Here is a 17,263-nt window from a genome sequence, read left to right as displayed (position 1 = left end):
CCGCACAAGGCACATTCCCAGACCGTTATATCCTTACCATTAGGAATACTACAATATCTTGAGTACTTACATTATCGTGGAATACTACTATATGCATTCTTCAGTTTGTTAGTTTAGACTCACATTCATTCATTGTGCCAATAACTTCATCAACTACCTCTACATTATCGTTGGAGACTTGATGTGTCATCTACTTGAGTACTTGCACACTCATGAGGGAGTGTTGCAATTCTATTTTAATTAGGAATATGATTGTATAAATCTTAGTAGATTATCTATACAAATCCTATGAGATTTAGAAGATTTTCTTTGTACAACTTGTATTACTGAGCAAGTTTCTATCTTCTTTATTAGTATAAATAAAGGAATAAGGCATGAGGAATATGACTCACGAAGTACTCAAGCACTTATCTCCCTCTGGCAAATCTCCCTCTTTCTTCATTCACTAAATTCATACTACAACAAAAAACACAATTTTTGAGTTTTTTTTAGCCTTTTTTTTTTCCTTCGTGTGTTTTTTTTTTCCTGTAAATTCACAAAGTCAATCTCACTTTAGCATTATTATCATGGAAAGTGACAATGGGGTAGATTTATAAAAAGAAAATAAAAAGTACAATTTGTCAAGGGGACATAAACCCTATCCTGATCATGGTAGTAGCCACAACAAACAAAATCAGAAATCTCGTGATTGATAGTTAGCCTTTCTCTCAATAAAGGCTTCAATCAGTGCGTCTTTCGCTTCCAAACTCTTAGTCTGTGCCATTTTTCACTTCTCTTCTCCAACAACCAATACAAGATATAATAAAAGAACAAAACAAACATTATTGAACAACTTTAAGTATGGATTTGCATTTTTTTTAAGATAAAAAACATTTTATTAATAAAATAAAACCATGAACATCATTGATAAGAAATTAATTTTATAATTACAAACGTAACAAAAAAAACCCATACAAAACCTAGTCACATAACCACACCTAACCAAACAAAAAGTTAATGCTCACAAGGACAAAACCTTGCTTCACTTTTTTATGAACTTGCAATAGACGATGCTCCTTCGACAAAGAAGTCTTTCTATGAGGCATCACAAAACCATAAACAAAACAAACAAAATAACACAACCCAAAACAAACTCCTCGCAAGTATGATTCCTTAGCTACGGAAGATCCACACCTACCCAACAAGTTAGATAAGCTCACAATACTTAAACATTACAAGCTGGACCCAACACCTTTAAATACACAAGGTAAACACATACCATCACTTGAAGAGAAAAAACAATTATGTATCCTTCAAAACCATTGCAAAGCACCCACTACAAGAAAACAAGACTCTTGTAGCGACCAACATTAATCACATAAATATGAAAATTCGTCACATTTGACTATATGTGACAAAATTCCAACGTCACAATTACCATCACCTATACAACGTCAGCGATAGTTTAAGTGGCAAAATGGTAGAGTTGCCACATATTTTACTTTTACGTGATACTTCTGTCGTCACTTATAAATCTAATATGTAACGATATCAGCATCATAAAATACAAAAGTCAGTGACCTATGTTTTTTATGGATATGTTCCCCATGATATATCCATCCATCATAATTCACATCCATACCAAAAAAAGATGTTATGACAAACTCTACAAGGTCATGGTATTTGATTATTCTAGTTCACATGGTGACAAGCAATGTCAATAAATAACTTGACCCCTTCTCTATATTCGGAACTAAGGTGATCCCGACTACGAATCCATTGTCGATCCATGAAGTCAGATCACTTCAATCCTAGACTCCTAGTACTGAGCTGCACACTCTTATTTCAATATGTTGCCATAATAAAATGGATAATGCTAGGGAGACCAAAATTTTTAAACCAAATTGCAAACCAAATGATGTGTCACCAATAAGAAACAAGAACGTTAATCGACACTTAGTTAATAATCCAATCATCTACAACCACATCATTTGGTTTGCAAATTGGGTTTAAATAATTTGAACTCCCTAGCATTACCCTAATAAAATATATATGAAAAATTATTAAGATAGACATATAATATAACAACCAAAAACGTCAAGAAGCTCAATTCAAAAAATACACATCCCAACTCAAGAGCAACTAGATACTAAAACAAGCATACTAAAAAATAGCAAAATCACACAAAAATCAGCATGCTAGATAATAAATTGTAATAACCTAACAGAAAAACCAGCATGCTTTCAATACATGCACAATACTTCATACTCTTCATTACTATTCATATGTAATGATAATTTGGCTAGAGGTAGCAGTAATATTATGTCATTGTAAATTGCAATCATTAAGACAACATACTTACTTGAAGCTTTGGTCTTGTACTTAATTAATCTCGATCTTTAGCACCTTCAATCCTAAAAATCATGAAAGTATAAAAATTTCATACGTGTATAGAAAGGTAAGTGTGCATCAGAATAAACTAAACGGTGTTTGTGGTTTGTGGATTGTACTTGGATTGTGGATTGTGCATCAGAGCAAGTAGCCAAATAAAACCACATTAAGCATAAGCTGTGGTTTAAATTTTAAATTATGAAATAGAATTTCTTATAATTCTATAACTGTTTGGCTTTGGTTATGGTAGTGAATGAACATGATGGGGTTATAGTGGGTCTCATATGCATAGTTTTTTTTTTTTCAAGCAACCCAAAACTGCTGAATGCAAAAGTATTGACCAACATGTATACCAATTTCATTACTCTAACTTAATGAAAATTTGGAAACAAAAATTGAGAGGAAGAAAACAAATAGATAGGAAGAGAATCTGAAAACTAAAAACAGTATTTGACATTAAAAAACATCCAATATAAACTACCGTTAAATCCTATATGGAAAGCCCTCAATAAGATAAGCTTAAGAAAACACAACAGACAAAGGAGTCATCGTCCATCAAATGAAAGCTTTTGACTTGTACACAAGATTAATAAGTTGCTGAAACAAATAACAGTCACAAGCCTATGCAAGGTTTATAGTCAGGAGCACGTCAAATGTTTGTTATTAATATGTAATGGACCAACACAAACCCAGAATTAAGTTAACTTCAATAATTCTTCATCTTTGTTATAGTAGTTAATAAGGTCATGTTGTTCAAATTGTGTACTAAAAACTGCAGAACAATAACATCCAGAACTTAACAAAATCCAAACACTTAAAAGAGATGTTGCTCAAACATAAACCTACCAACTTATTACACGTAAAATAACTTCACATTTCACCAAAACAAATAGGGAATTACAAATGCAGAATAGGCAGCGAGAAAGGAGAGTAGGAAAGAACATTTCATTGTTTGTAGTTTGCAAATTTTACATACATATGGCAAAAAATGTGCGACCTTCACAACAGAGGCAAAATTTGCAGGGAATATAATATATTGTAGCTGATTAATTTTTGAAATATAAAGGAAATTTATAACTGGGTGTCTAAACTTGGCAACCAAAGAATTAATTGGAGAACAAAATCCAAAAACAATTTAGGAAATATAGAGAAACAAAGTACCTTGTTGTCGATTGGAAGAACTGCAATAAAAATCGAACTTCTCTTTCCGCAATTTGGTATTGTTATGTCAAAGAGATGAGAGAGTTGGAGAATGAGAATCAAAGGGTGGGAGAGTGGCCGAGGTGGTGGTCGCCGTTGTTGACAACCACCAAGTAGCTGGTCGTCGTGAGTTGGGGTGAGGGAGTAGATGAAGGGATGGTTTGACGGGAGGGGTGAATAAAATGAGATAGGTTTTATTAACGTGAACTTTAACGAGAAGCTCATGGTACTCTTCACTTTAACGAAAAGTCACATTTTTACACTAAAAAGTCAATTCTGATATTGTTCACTTTACCCTTTATTTTGTCCTTATAGTTAAAACTTAAAGTTTTCAAACCCTTTTCATTAGTTTTCCTTTTATTAATTTGGGGTTTTCTCAATTTTTTTTAAAATTTAATATTTTAAGTGAGGAATGACTAGGTGGCATTCTCCCTTGTTATGTGATGAATGTTAAATTTGTGACGAAACTAAAAGTATAAGTGAGGCAAAATATTTTGGTGTTCCGCGAAAATCTTAATGGTACTATTTTAAAAAAAAAAGCGTCACTTATGCTACCTAAATGTGATGAATTTTTACACGCCACAGAAAACTCCGTCACCCAATCCATGTTTTCTTATAGTGACCACAAGAGAAAGATTACACCACTCTTTGGTCATCTTCCAATCATCGACAAAAAAATTCTATTACGAGTCACCTCAACATAAGTCGAGCTTCCTCCTCATAGTTTGTACCAAGTACGCAACTCCAAAACCACCTCAAATTTGAACCACAATTATTGCTTTAAGTTTCGGTTTTGAGAAGTAAATCATAACTACTGCAAAAGGCTCTCCTTCTCGAAAGGAGAGAGTGACCACAACTAAAAGCTCTCCTTGACAAAGTGAGAGAGTGACCACTATTAATTAGAAACATAAAAAGAAAGAGAAGAGATTGAAAAGGATTGTCGTTGACCCCAAGGTCAAGGTGGGGTCGAAGACAGTAAGTTTTTTTTTCTTTTCTTTTTTCTATCTAGTGTCTAGGGTTTTTTATTTTATTTTATTTGTTGAATTATAGAGTAATGTTATGGGATCAACTTTTAGAAATCATGTTGGTGTACCAAATGATGTAGAAAATGATACATTTGATGAACATCTAATGAGATAAACTAATTAATTGTCATGATATGTATAATTACTTGTCACATCATATGGTACACCAATGTAGTTAAAAAATTGTGGCATTTGTTGGAACCAAATATGCCCACCGCCGAATGGTGGAGGCACAAACTCGGGTAACCTGTAAAACAGATAATAACCATGAACAAGCCTAAGACCGAGGCGATGTGTCGGCCAAAGGCTTTTCGATGGTCAAGTTAGCAAGCAGTTTTAGACTCAAGCAGTGGTCGAGAGAATTAGAGTATTGAGATTGCGTTACCAGAAATGAATTCTGGATAGTGTATTTATACCGTTGGGAGAGAGACCTTTTTAAGATACAATCCTCGGTCTAAGTTGGGAAAATCCTAGAGGATATCTAGAAATAAATATTGCATCCTCTTAAAAGTTACGATTACTTGCGACGCACACCAATTCCTATATTGTAAGAACTCCAAGATTTATAAAGATCAGATCGAGTCCATATCTGGATCAAATCGCGTATTTTGTGAAACAACCATGGTCATCTAGCAGAGTCGCTCGAACTTCACCTATTGCCCCAGAACAAGGTGATGGTAGTACGGCTACTCTATCTGGTCCAACTCTGCTTGGAGCTGTCGAGTCCATGACCAAACTTCTGAGGTAATTGTATTCGGATCAGCCTTATTCCTATCTTGAAAAATTAGGGTCTGACAATTGCCCATTACTAAGTATCGGAAAGACAATCTATTTCCCTTGAGGATGGATAGTTATCTAAAGACCGTGCCTTTCAGAGTAAGCTGAAATACATACCGGTTAGTCTTCAAACTTTGTGTGGTGGTCCGACCTGCTACGATGCGAAGAATGCACTTCGAATTCAGGTGTGAGGTCTTCAATGTCATGCAATAAAAGATCGTAATGATTACGCTTATCGCATGGATACATTTTGCAAGAGGCAACCATTCATTCTCTGAGTAGCTTCGATCTTCACATTCATCAATCTCGAGGCAAAGTGTTTAGGTATTCAAATCAATCACAACTCAACAATATAACTTCAACAAAACAAAGTGAATAGCATAGCCCTTATACACAACCTGTCAACAACACTTCATCACATCACACCCAAATTTCCCAAAAATTCTACAAATATGCATCAATTTCAACTAATTTCATCAATGAACATGCATAATTAACCTTAAACACTAAATTATTTAATCAAATTTGACAAAAATAACAAAATTTATTTCTAAGGTTTCAAATTCCAAACTCACCAAATTTCAAATTGACTTTAGGGAATGAAGTATGATGTCGAATATTGTGGAAACAAGGACTCATAATGCGACTGGAAGAAAGCAAGCACCACGTCTTTTCTATCGAACTGACTGGACAAAGTTCAAACGAAGTTCACCTGAGTTTTGAATGCGCGATGTGGAAGTCGAGTGAGTTTCAAAGGTCGTGCCGAAGACGACAAATACTAGACAACTTCGACTGAGTTTTGAACAGGGGGGAAGTCAACTAAAACGTTTTTCAAATCGTTCGGCAGGAGAGTTTTGGGTGAAGAAGACAACAAGTTTATGAAATGTAACTATTTGTCCGGGAGAGGGACAATTTTAGCTGAATAAAAAAATAAAAAAAACTATTGTCGAGTCATCCATTAGGTTTTAATGACGGGTCATTTATGAACCGATTTCACTATAAGCTCTCCTTGATTAATTTGCTTATGACCATTGAGATTAAATCCAACAGCCCATATTTAGTCTGCACGGAAGGTCCGCAAAATGTTGTCCGCACATTAGAAATTTCGATAGGATTGAGGTATCCAAAATGATCCATCAGATGAACCTATTTAATTGTATGCCCACGTCTAACGCGAATAAGCTTCCTAAAATGAAATGCAGGGAACAAAACTTGTACCAAATCAAATTAGCAAAAACTTAAGTGGAAGAAACAAAGAGTCTCCCCACCAGTTCTCTTTACAGCAATTCCACATACATACATATATATATTTCAGAAACATGCATCTAGCCTCACATCTTATTCCCACAGGTTACAAAGAATATTACAACCATAACGGCTAAAATTTTTAATTTACCATCCCAAACTACCGTTGGTATCCCATAGCTACCACAGCGATCCTCACCTTGTGCCCCCGGCTACCTTTCATCATCACCTCGCCAAAACTGTAGGATCCTGTCACAGACCGAACCGTCAGAATCACTGAGAACTTTCGGGATGCACCAGGTCTCAGAGTCATTGCCCGAGGGCTAGCTTCGATGGCAACGGCTGGGGCCATTCTGGTTGTGATCACATAGGTTTCTTCTTGTGCAACATTTGTGACTGTGCGTGTAACTGTTTGGCTTTTCACAAGATGAGCTACTGTAATTGAAGGAGAGTTGAAATTCGACGGGTGGCCCATAGTGTAATTGCAGGGGGAGTTTGTGTACTTCTTTATCTCATTAGAATTAATACCAGGTGTTGTACACAAGAAACCCAAGTAATCCTGATAGCCTAAAATTTAAAAACCAAAAGTTATTCGATTGAGATTTCATCACATAATGTGCCAAAGATAAGTCCGATAGCGTAAAATCATTTCAAGGATGTAGAAGAATACATACCCGCATCAAAGATTAGTCCAGGATCCAGAGCAGCTCTTGGATCGACATGGCCACTCCCATAATCAAAAGGGTTGGCACTGACAAACTTAATGGCTTGTGTTTCTGAATATTGCTGTGCTTGAAGAGGTCTGCCAGCCCTGTCCATAGTTGTTGATGTTGTCATCAAAGCTGATTTGATGGCGGCAGGGCTCCAATGAGGGTGCTTCTGCTTTATAAGAGCAGCTATTCCAGCTATATGTGGTGCAGCCATACTTGTTCCCGAAATCATGGCAAATCCCTCCCCTGGTCAAAGAAATAATCCCTTAATATGTCAAGTGCATCTCTAGAGGTACAATTGTTATTGACTTGGGTTTAATTTGACAGCTGTACTTGGGTTTAATTTGACAGCTGTGAGTGAGAAATCTGAATATCTTCCCCTTCTTTTCTAAGCAAAATGAGGATGTGTCGGAAATTTTTTCTTAACCTATTTCAGAATTTGATACCTCGTAAACAGCTTTGAAACTAAAGTTTGGTACACCGCCAAGTACTAAAAAATCTCAGGAAAGTTTGAAACATCAAAATATGGGGAGAAAACACTTAAAATGCTTCAATTAGATCCTTACCAACATAATCAGGTTCATCTGTTCCATTTGGAGACCAAGCAGCCCAAATTAGAGAACCAGGAGCTAGAATATCCGGCTTGAGAAGATCCGCTTCTTGGTAGCTGAAATCTTTGATGTTGGGTCCTCTAGCAGAGAATATTGCCACCTGTGGTGCAGACTTGTGGAGTATAGGCGTCAAACCATTCCCAATGCTACCTATAGCTTTGAAGCTCTTCACACGACCAGTCCAATCCCTTACTGTAGAGATGTTGTAATATTCTATAAGATCCTGAACAACATCGAAGCCAGAGCACCAAGAACCAATCGTGCACATAATTGCAGGAAAGGGGAAAAGTTAGAACATGCATAAGAAGGAAAAGGGGCCAGAGACCTAAATAATAGCTCAATTAAATTGTAAAAGATGGTAAGCACCGTAAGTTATCAGACAGGATCAAGTTCATATGATACAAAGAAGTGACAAAAATGAAGTTTTATTTTATTTTTCTTGTCAAGGAGGTCAAAGACAAATGAATTTGCATGATTATATCTTAAGCTCATATGCTATTGTAGTAAATCTAATTTCACAAAAAACGCTTGGAGAATGTTCCATACTCTATTACTTGATTACAACAAATCTAACTTCATAATTCTTTAAAAGCAATTTAAATAAATAATACACTGTTTCGTTAAGGAGAAAAGTTGAAATATTACCATTGACTTTTCAACATCGGTGATTAAAATCCCAGGAACGCCTACAGGAACAGGATCAAATTTTGTCCCTGGGGAAACATTTTCCACCACAAGAACAAAACCAATTGCACCAAGACTTTTGGCTGTTTCGGACACTTTCTTGATTGATGCAGTACCAACAACGAAATTGAATGAATAGCCACAAAGAAGAATATTCCCCTGAACCAAGTTCTTGTTTAAAACTTCTGGTTTCTGGCAGTCTGAGGGGCTATACTTAACTACAGAAGAATCAAGAAGCACATCATTTGCAGCAACCAGTGTGTACGTTTGATTTGGATGTGTTGATGCTGCAAAAAGGGGAACAGAGGAGGGAGTAATTCAGGCTTTGGAAATGCGAAAATGTAGAATGTGAACCAGTTATTGCCTTAGAATGCAAAAAGCCTGTATTATAACACACATGTGAGAACTGCTGTAAATTGAAGTGGTCGCAAGATAACACAATCATGGAATGCTCCAGGATCCATGTGGAGGCATTACAAAAACCATCCTGAAATCAACCGTGTCTTATTCATGCTAATGAGGCTGCCTTATATAAGGCCTTTATCATTTTTGCTGGTTACTATGCATTAAGCTTAAAATTAGGGTTGTTGGCTTAAATATAGGTCTAACCGTTAGAGCTGATTACCAGAGTATATGTCCAGGCATCCCAAATTAATCATTGTACTGCTTTCGTTTGAATCTTAAACACAATGATTTTTCTTCCCTATTTGAAATTTACTTTTCAATGTGGTGTTAGAGCAGTATTTGTCCTGAGACCTAAACCCATTGCTATTCTTACCCTACTTGGACCACAACAAAGAGAAAAAGTTGACAACTTCTCTGTTGTTGCTATGCCACAGTTTCCACTATGTCTTCATCAAGATCTCTTTTTCAGTTCTTGGTTTATTTACTTTGGTCCCAGTGGGACAAAAGGATTTCCCCTTCTACTCTATGTTAGAAATGAGCCTGAGTTGTCCACCTTTTTCAGAAAACCTCATAAACACACTGTTTCTACTTGCAGCAAGCTGAGAATTGTCAAAATTCGTTCTACAACTTGAGGGGGAGTCTATAGATTGATTACAATGCATTTATCTTAATGGCTACCTATTTGGCATTTAGCCTAAATCAGGACTGTTATTTTAAACTAAAGTCTAGGTTACACAACTGATTAACAAAGAAATTTATTTCCAAGAGATTATGCAGCAAGCATTTAGGTTATTGATGAATGTGCTACTCACAATTTGCTAAAAGAACATAACTAAATAGGTTTGCTCCCAGAACAGATACTTACGTGACAGCCCAAGTCCAGCTAATAGTTTTCCATTTCCAAGCGTTAAATGGTTTTTGTATCTGCGATCATCAATGGCAGCAGCAACAGAAGCTATCCAAGGACTATAAGAAACTAAAGTTTTTGGAAAAGGTCCTCCATTTCCAGCTGCTTGTGCAACAAATACACCTGCTTTCACAGCTGAAAGAAGTGTGGCATCAAAAGGATTCAAATAAGTGGTCTTGGTGGTAGCTGGAGGACTGTTTGGCCCCACAGAAAGGCTCAATATATCCACTCCATCATATACAGCCTGTTCAAAAAATATCTTCAAATAAGAACCACCATTCCAGACATAGCAACCAAAGGTAATAGCCCAAAAGTGAGTAAAACTAGTTGGCAAGGCAACACTATCTGTTTCATCTTTAATGAAATATGTTAGCAGTCACCAATTTAAACCTTTTACCCTTTTTTTTCTGTGAGATGATGGAGATGTGCTGAGAGGACAAGCAAAAAATAACCTTTTGTCTTTTCTTTTATCTCTAAAGAATACATATTAATAGAGTTTTGCAGAGTGAGCAGGAACATATATCTACATGTGCACATACCGACATGTAAAAAGGACACCCACATAAGTCCAAATGTACACAAAAAGATGTGCACTAAGCATTCACCCAACGTCTTTTGTTCTATGTTATGGAATTATTGCACACCTGATCAATTGCGGCAACTACATCTGCAACAAATCCTCCAAAAAGCCTGTAAAGGGCTTTATATACAGCAATTCTGAAGACAGAAATTTACGTATCTGGATTAAAAGAAAGAAAACATTTACTGCTTTAATACAAGAAATGACCAGAGGAACTTTTCTTCCTCACCTGGCACGGGGAGCCATCCCACTTGCTTTCCCAAATTCATGACCACGCATTCTCACTGGAATTCCATTATTACCAGCTGCAATAGCTGCAGTGTGACTGGTAGACAATGATAAAAAAGGAGGAAAAAAGCTTCAGATAGAAAAAAATATCAATTGACACAAGCAGAAAGGGGAAAAGGAAAAGGAATCAAAAGATATTATGTTACAATAAATGTTGCCTAAAACGAAAGCAAAATAGTTTCTGTCAATTCCAAGTAGTAGGAAAGAGGAACTTTTATGGTTGTCAAGTTTTCCCTTTCTGAACAGTGAAACCCCAAAAGTTACATCTTCTGTAAATCTATCAAAGTTATAACTGTATGATATTTTTATAAATATGTTAGCATAATGCTATCCCTATGCTCATATTCATTGAAATGTATGTCAATTAATAAATGTCCTTACTCTTTGTTCACAGAAGAAAGTATAAAACCTTTTGTCATTTATGGAAGTGTTTCTACGCTTACTAATTGAATTCCTCAATTGATGCCATCCATGGTAGAGTATTCACTGATGCCTTATTAAGCTTACTGTTGGATTCCCCAATTGTGTCTAAGCTTACTAAGAAATGTACTTATCTCTTTAATTCTCTGAAATGAATATGTTTCCTTAAATGTATGAATATCCAGAATACACAATAGCATAGGTTCCCATGAAGAAAGTGTAACAGAGGTGTGGGGGCCTAACCTTCCATGTCCATCACCATCCATAGGAGAGTCAAAATCAATAGAAGGATTAAATACCCCAGCTGCTATTGCAGCTTTGGCAAAATGGTGAGCTCCAATAATCTTCCCATTACAGAAGTTCCTCTTTGTGTCTGGATCAACTTCACATTTACCTCTATACTTTGGAACAGGCCCATAAGGATCGATATTGGGGCTCGCAAAGCTTGGATGGTGCGGATAGATCCCTGAGTCCACAAACCCTATCACAATATCTTCCCCAGCCCTATCAAAGCCACCTCCTGTCGGCCATACTCCAGTTGGGAGACCTAAAAACTGTGGGGTGTGGGTTGTAAGTCTCTTCACCTTCCAATCTCTCTCCACCGATTTCACACCAGGAGCACGCATCAATGTTTCTGCCTACTAATAAAAGGAACAGCGTAAGAAAATGAGAATGCAAGAGAAGACATCAATATCTGTCATTCATATGAACGACATAACAGGAAGTGTCTGTCCAAGTTGTTACCTGTTCATGAGAAATGTGGACTGCAAATCCATTAATAAGATGTTGATAGCTGTAGAGTTTTTGGTAGCTCCCTTCCTCAAACAACATGCCAAGAAGCATATCATGTTTACTCTCCAAGTGTCGGGCATAGGACGTGACTGATTCACTGAAAGAAGCCAAAAGAATGGCCAAAAGAGATTTATCAGTACATTTCATGATTCAGAATCAGAGAGATAACCACCCCAGTCATAAAGGGAAATATATCATCACGTATATGATAGTTTAGGATGAACGATGTGCACTTTATAGACAACAAGATCATATTGAAAGGCGAATTCTTTCGGAGAAAGTAACTAGTTGCATGTAAGCTGTCACATAAAGGTACTATATGAACATGTACACATGCATATGTCTCAATGTGTTAGAAAAGAAATTGATGAAACTAATTAACATATCCCAACAACTACTTCAAACAGGCAACATATTGTAAGATGTAAAAAAGTGGTCGACCAAAAACCAATTGATAGTAAGACAAAGCAATAACAAAGAAATTATTGCCATAATAAACACAAACAAAGCAGATGACAGATTATTGGGTGTAACCCTACTCTAACCTGTTTGATCATTTCCTGAAAAAAAAAATAGAATTGATAGTTCTATTTGTTGGATCAATTTTTCGGTGGACTTTATCATCTTTTGTAAAAGCATCAATCAAATGTCAAATACTAACATAATATCTAGAGGACATGTGGCATTTCATAGATGGTCCAAAACATTGTTCTAGTGATGGTCCTAATTCTTTTCAATAGCTCTCCATCCGTGTCATTAGATTCATACAATTACATCATGCATGACTTTGACAGATTCTCAAACTTCATACAAACACCTCCCAGGCTGCCTATGATTGGTTGGTAATAGGATAATATTCTTATCCAATATACATACATAAATAAATGCATAATTGTGTGTGTGAACAATAAGATATATAAAGATACATTGGAAAAAAAAAATCATGGGGGAAATTTGAATATACCTAGTTGTATCAATCTTTTCATCAGATTCCACAGCAGTGGCTTCAAATCCATCAACACCACCTTGATAACTTATAATAGGCTCTCCTTCAATCGTCACGATGTAAACATCAGCTTTGCCAATAATTAAAAGGGAAAACAGTACGGCAACCGTGCACCCAAACTCCACGGCCACCATTTTTACGATTCAAGTATCCAACTTCAGTACTCCACAAGATCTGAATCATGAGAAACACACCGAGTCAATAAAAAGAAGTCGATCTTAAGTAAGCTAAATTGAAAAACACAATAATTACTAGGAAAAATGACCACAACAATTACTAATTTACTGCTACCTGCGCTTATTTTTCACAATTACGAGCTCAAAGAAAACAAAGTAACAATTTGATTGGTTTCTCGGACACGTAAAGAAAATAAATTGACTCAAAACATTAGCTTAAATCTCCTTTTCGGTCGAGCATTTCCTATGCTTGTGGAGTTGCAAACAACACCGAAGTAACAGAAATCGAAACCGAATACTAACAATGGCATACCCAAGTAGCAAAAAACTAAAAATGCACCGAGTTGTGGTAAGTGAGAAGAGATTACTGAAGTAATTAGAGCCTAAACAAAATGAGATTTTGATTAGCAAGTGAGTGAGCGGGTGAGTGAGTAGCAGAGTGCAAGAAATAAGGCAAAATAGCTTCAAGATCACAAACGAGCACCAAAAAGCATTCCCTTGAAAAAAGTCGCTTCCATTACTAAGCACCTTAAAAAAGCAAAAGAATGAATCTCATAAATCCAAAAAAAATATATAAAATTAAAATAAAAGCAACCACTTTGTTAGCGATCCAAGCAAGGAATAATCGGCTACCATATACTAAACAAAATAAACAAAAAAAAAATTCCCCTACAATTATATAAAAAAACAAAAAAAATGGAAAGGCAGTGTTTGGTTACTTGCAGAGATCCAGAGAGGCGAATCGGGAGAGGAGAGTGAGGGAGCTGAGATTTACATCAAGGCTAACAATGGAGGGCTGAGATTTGATCAGAATGCGATCGCATTGGTTCAATGCAGAGCTCTAGAGAGAGAGAGAGAGAGCTGTGAAGAAGCTGGTCGACTTTTCAGTGAGTGAGAGTGTCCGGTAGTGAGAGCGAGAGGAGTATCTCCTCTGGTGGTTAGGGTTTTTTATTTATATATTTATTTATTATCTCGGATTCTCGGGGGGCCGAAGATGATGGAGGGATTAATTATTAATTGCTCGATTTAACTAAAAGTAAATTTTGGGGATTATTATTCAGTAAATTTTGGCTTAATTTTTCGTACGAAAGTCAAAGTTTATCATCTTTCGTGCTGGTGCGAACATTCGCGCGCAAGCTGTCGGGGGTTTTATACGGAAATGACGAAACGGCCCTCGTGGTTTTGCCGCGGGGGAAGACGGCGGATGGCGGATGGCGGATGGATGGAGCGGCTGCCTGCCGGATCGGGTTTGAGTGACGATAATGCAACTGTCATGTTTCAGGTATTTTTGTCCGTCTGTCTATTTTTTTCATTACACATCCTATCCCGCTTTTAGGATACAAAAACTGCAATATAAGGAGCTCATATATGCGAGGAGTGGGAAATGATTTTCTAAGAGCATTTCTAAAAGAAACGTCAAATACGTCAAATAGGACTAAAAAATATCAATGATTTTTTTTCTTCAAATGAGATGTCATAATTAATATGGCAGCTGAGTTATTTGACTTCTTACTTTCTAGTCGTCTTTTTTTCATAGAAAACAAAGATGGAGTCAATTTATTATTTAATGTGAGGGATCTTTTTATCCAAAATGGTTCATGAGATTTGCAAAACTTCTTATTTTGGTCCCTCAGATTTGAAACCGATTGAATTGGTCCCTAAGTTTGTTCACCATCGATCATTTTGGTCATTCCGTGAAAATACTCCAATAAATAAGGATAAAATGACAAAAATATCCTCAATTTTTGTCAAATCATTTTGGCCTATTATTTATTAAATTGAGCGTAGTTTTATCATTTTAATCTTTATTTAACATAACTATTCACGGAAGGACCAAAATGATTGATGGTGGACAATCTCAAAGACCACTTGTATTGATTTCAAATCTCAGAAACCAAAGTGAGGAGTTATACAAATTTCAAAGACCATTTTGGCTAAAAAGCCTACACCAATAGGTTACAACTTTTAACCATTTAAAATTACTTTTTTCTTAAAAAATGTAGTAGGGGGTATCAATATACAATAATTTAACACACTCCTTGAAATGAAAGAAATTTTGATTTCAACTTCAAATGGCCACGTAGCCTTTAAATAAAATTTTGACAATTCATATTTGACATTTCCATTGAAGATGCTCTAACATTAACTACTAGTTCAATAACGCTTCCCTATTTAAAATTTCAATTAGTCATAGTCATAAGATAATTGGGAAGTATGATTGGAGTATAAATTTTGTACGGTACTCATAAGATAATTTTTCGGTTGAATAAACCAAATAAAACCAAGAACATAATTAAATATATGGTTAATCTCAGTTTACCGTTTTGAAGTTCTAGGACATTTTCATACATCTGTTAAGCTGTTTGTTAAAACAATCGGAAATTAAGTCTCAGAATTATAAAATGGGGGTTGGTTACATGTTAACGACTGTTTTAACAGACAGCTTAACAGTTGTATGAAAATGTCTCTGAATTATGACTTTAGATACCAGACTGGAACGAAAAAAACTTGATGTATGAAATGTTGAAAAAAAAAAAAAACTAGGTACTAAAGTGAGATTAACCCTTAAACATAAGTGCATGTGTATGAGAACTAAGACGGTGTGTAATTGCCTATTCTAAACGAAGGGGATGCAATATTCTACTCTGTGTTTGGTATGTGCGAAATGAGGCTTGGGAATGGAAAATCATGTCCATTCCCATGTTTGGTAAATCTGAACTTTAAGTTTGTGGGAAAAAAAATGTAATAAATGTTGGGAAAAGAGAGAGAAAAACCAACCCATGGATGATGGAGGGTTTGCTTTTTCCCTCTATTTTCCCTTCTTGTTTTTGCACATTTTTAACATTTATTACAAAATTTAGGGACAACATTGCCCTAAAAACTAATAATTCTTCATACTCAACTTTTCTTTTTCAATTTTATCCCTATTAAAAAATAAAAATACTAATTTGTCCTTTGATTTCATATTTACTTTTCCATTTTTACCAAACATGGTAATAGGTGAATCTAGTTCCCACACCCTAAGAAAAGGCACAGAAAAGTGTTTCTCATGAATTAATTTCCATGTACAAACGCATCGTAAGGGAATGGAGAATTAAGATGAGTTTCAAAACAGGTCAATGAGTAAGTCATAATTAAGTAGTGAACTCAACACAAGTATTCATTTTTATTAATTAGATGTCGAATTCAATTCAAATATTAAATGTCTTCGCCAATCATGTACTTAAAATCTTTTATTTACAAATGGAAAAGGATCATTGAACTTCAATCTAGTTGCTTATTTGTTGGAAATTATTAGTTTATTTAGGAATTTAATTAGAGAGTTGATTTGATTTAGGGTATATTTAGTATTTGGGTTTCTTAGGTTTAAGTCTCTATAAATATGGGAAATTTGAAAAAAATAACCAATATTTAGACCTCATATAAAATTATAGTCACCTTCTAGGTTTATGAAAGTACTAATATACCTTTATTGACTAAAATCTTCCTCATTGCTTAAAATGGGGACCGAATTTTGCTTATAATTCTATATTGGGTCCAAATTTTGTTTAAAATGATGTGTGACAGCTCGTCCCGAACGTATATATTATTTACCCTCGAGAGCGTGAAAATTTATATTATGCCCCTTAATTGTTGAGTCATGTGTGTGTATAGGCTAAGGTCTTGGACCAATTAGTTATATTCCTAATTAATTTGACCTAATTAGAACAAAAAGGCCTAAGGTTTTGGTTGATTGGCTGCAAACTAGACCACACACACACACCAACCAATCCCGTTGACCATCTCTCTCTCATCCCTTTCGGATTTTCTTCCATTTTCGTGCCACCGTACGGACAACATCAAACCTAGCTCACTAATTGCAGATTGGGGTTTTGGTAGTTGTTTTTGTGTTCCTTGTGAGCTCAGAACTCGATCTATACCTTTGGTTGGTGATGCAAAATATATAAGCACACAAATTAAACCCTCTTTTTATCAATTGTAGTAAAGAATGTAAGTAGGGATCGTTCTAGGCCGAAGATTAGAAGGGATTGCTAAATCACTTGAAAACTGACTCAAAAACGTAAAAA

General features: G+C 35.7%; 1 protein-coding gene and 2 long non-coding RNA genes across 9 annotated transcripts; all 3 read right to left on the bottom strand.

Annotated features, from left to right (window-relative positions):
• Positions 1-532: 532 nt before the first annotated feature.
• On the bottom strand, positions 533-3,743 carry LOC139192892 (uncharacterized). 2 transcript variants are annotated; one of them, XR_011577432.1, is made up of 3 exons: positions 3,532-3,743; positions 2,342-2,393; positions 533-774 (listed from the first exon to the last, which is right to left on the bottom strand). It is a non-coding gene; the product is annotated as an uncharacterized lncRNA (long non-coding RNA). The 2 variants fall into 2 exon arrangements; XR_011577433.1 differs by having other exon boundaries at positions 533-769.
• Positions 3,744-4,945: 1,202 nt separating this feature from the next.
• LOC139192889 (uncharacterized) lies at positions 4,946-6,248 on the bottom strand. Its single transcript, XR_011577427.1, has 2 exons — positions 5,948-6,248; positions 4,946-5,770 (listed from the first exon to the last, which is right to left on the bottom strand). It is a non-coding gene; the product is annotated as an uncharacterized lncRNA (long non-coding RNA).
• A 336-nt stretch (positions 6,249-6,584) lies between these two features.
• On the bottom strand, positions 6,585-14,178 carry LOC103426677 (subtilisin-like protease SBT2.5). Of its 6 annotated transcripts, none has more exons than XM_008364761.4 (11): positions 13,916-14,178; positions 12,979-13,194; positions 11,967-12,111; positions 11,466-11,860; positions 10,744-10,839; positions 10,579-10,651; positions 9,893-10,178; positions 8,584-8,909; positions 7,894-8,161; positions 7,292-7,573; positions 6,585-7,184 (listed from the first exon to the last, which is right to left on the bottom strand). In XM_008364761.4, exons 2-11 carry the CDS (start codon positions 13,152-13,154, stop codon positions 6,778-6,780), a joined length of 2,454 nt encoding a protein of 817 aa, XP_008362983.1. In that variant the 5' UTR covers positions 13,155-13,194; positions 13,916-14,178; the 3' UTR covers positions 6,585-6,777. The 6 variants fall into 6 exon arrangements, with proteins under 6 accessions (XP_008362983.1, XP_008362984.1, XP_008362985.1 ...); XM_008364762.4 differs by having other exon boundaries at positions 13,920-14,178; XM_008364763.4 differs by having other exon boundaries at positions 13,972-14,178.
• Positions 14,179-17,263: the final 3,085 nt, after the last annotated feature.

Source organism: Malus domestica, chromosome 16, assembly GCF_042453785.1.
Source record: "Malus domestica chromosome 16, GDT2T_hap1".
NCBI lineage: Eukaryota > Viridiplantae > Streptophyta > Magnoliopsida > Rosales > Rosaceae > Malus > Malus domestica.
Note: the sequence above shows the minus strand (reverse complement) of the source record. Positions and strands in the feature narration are given on the sequence as shown.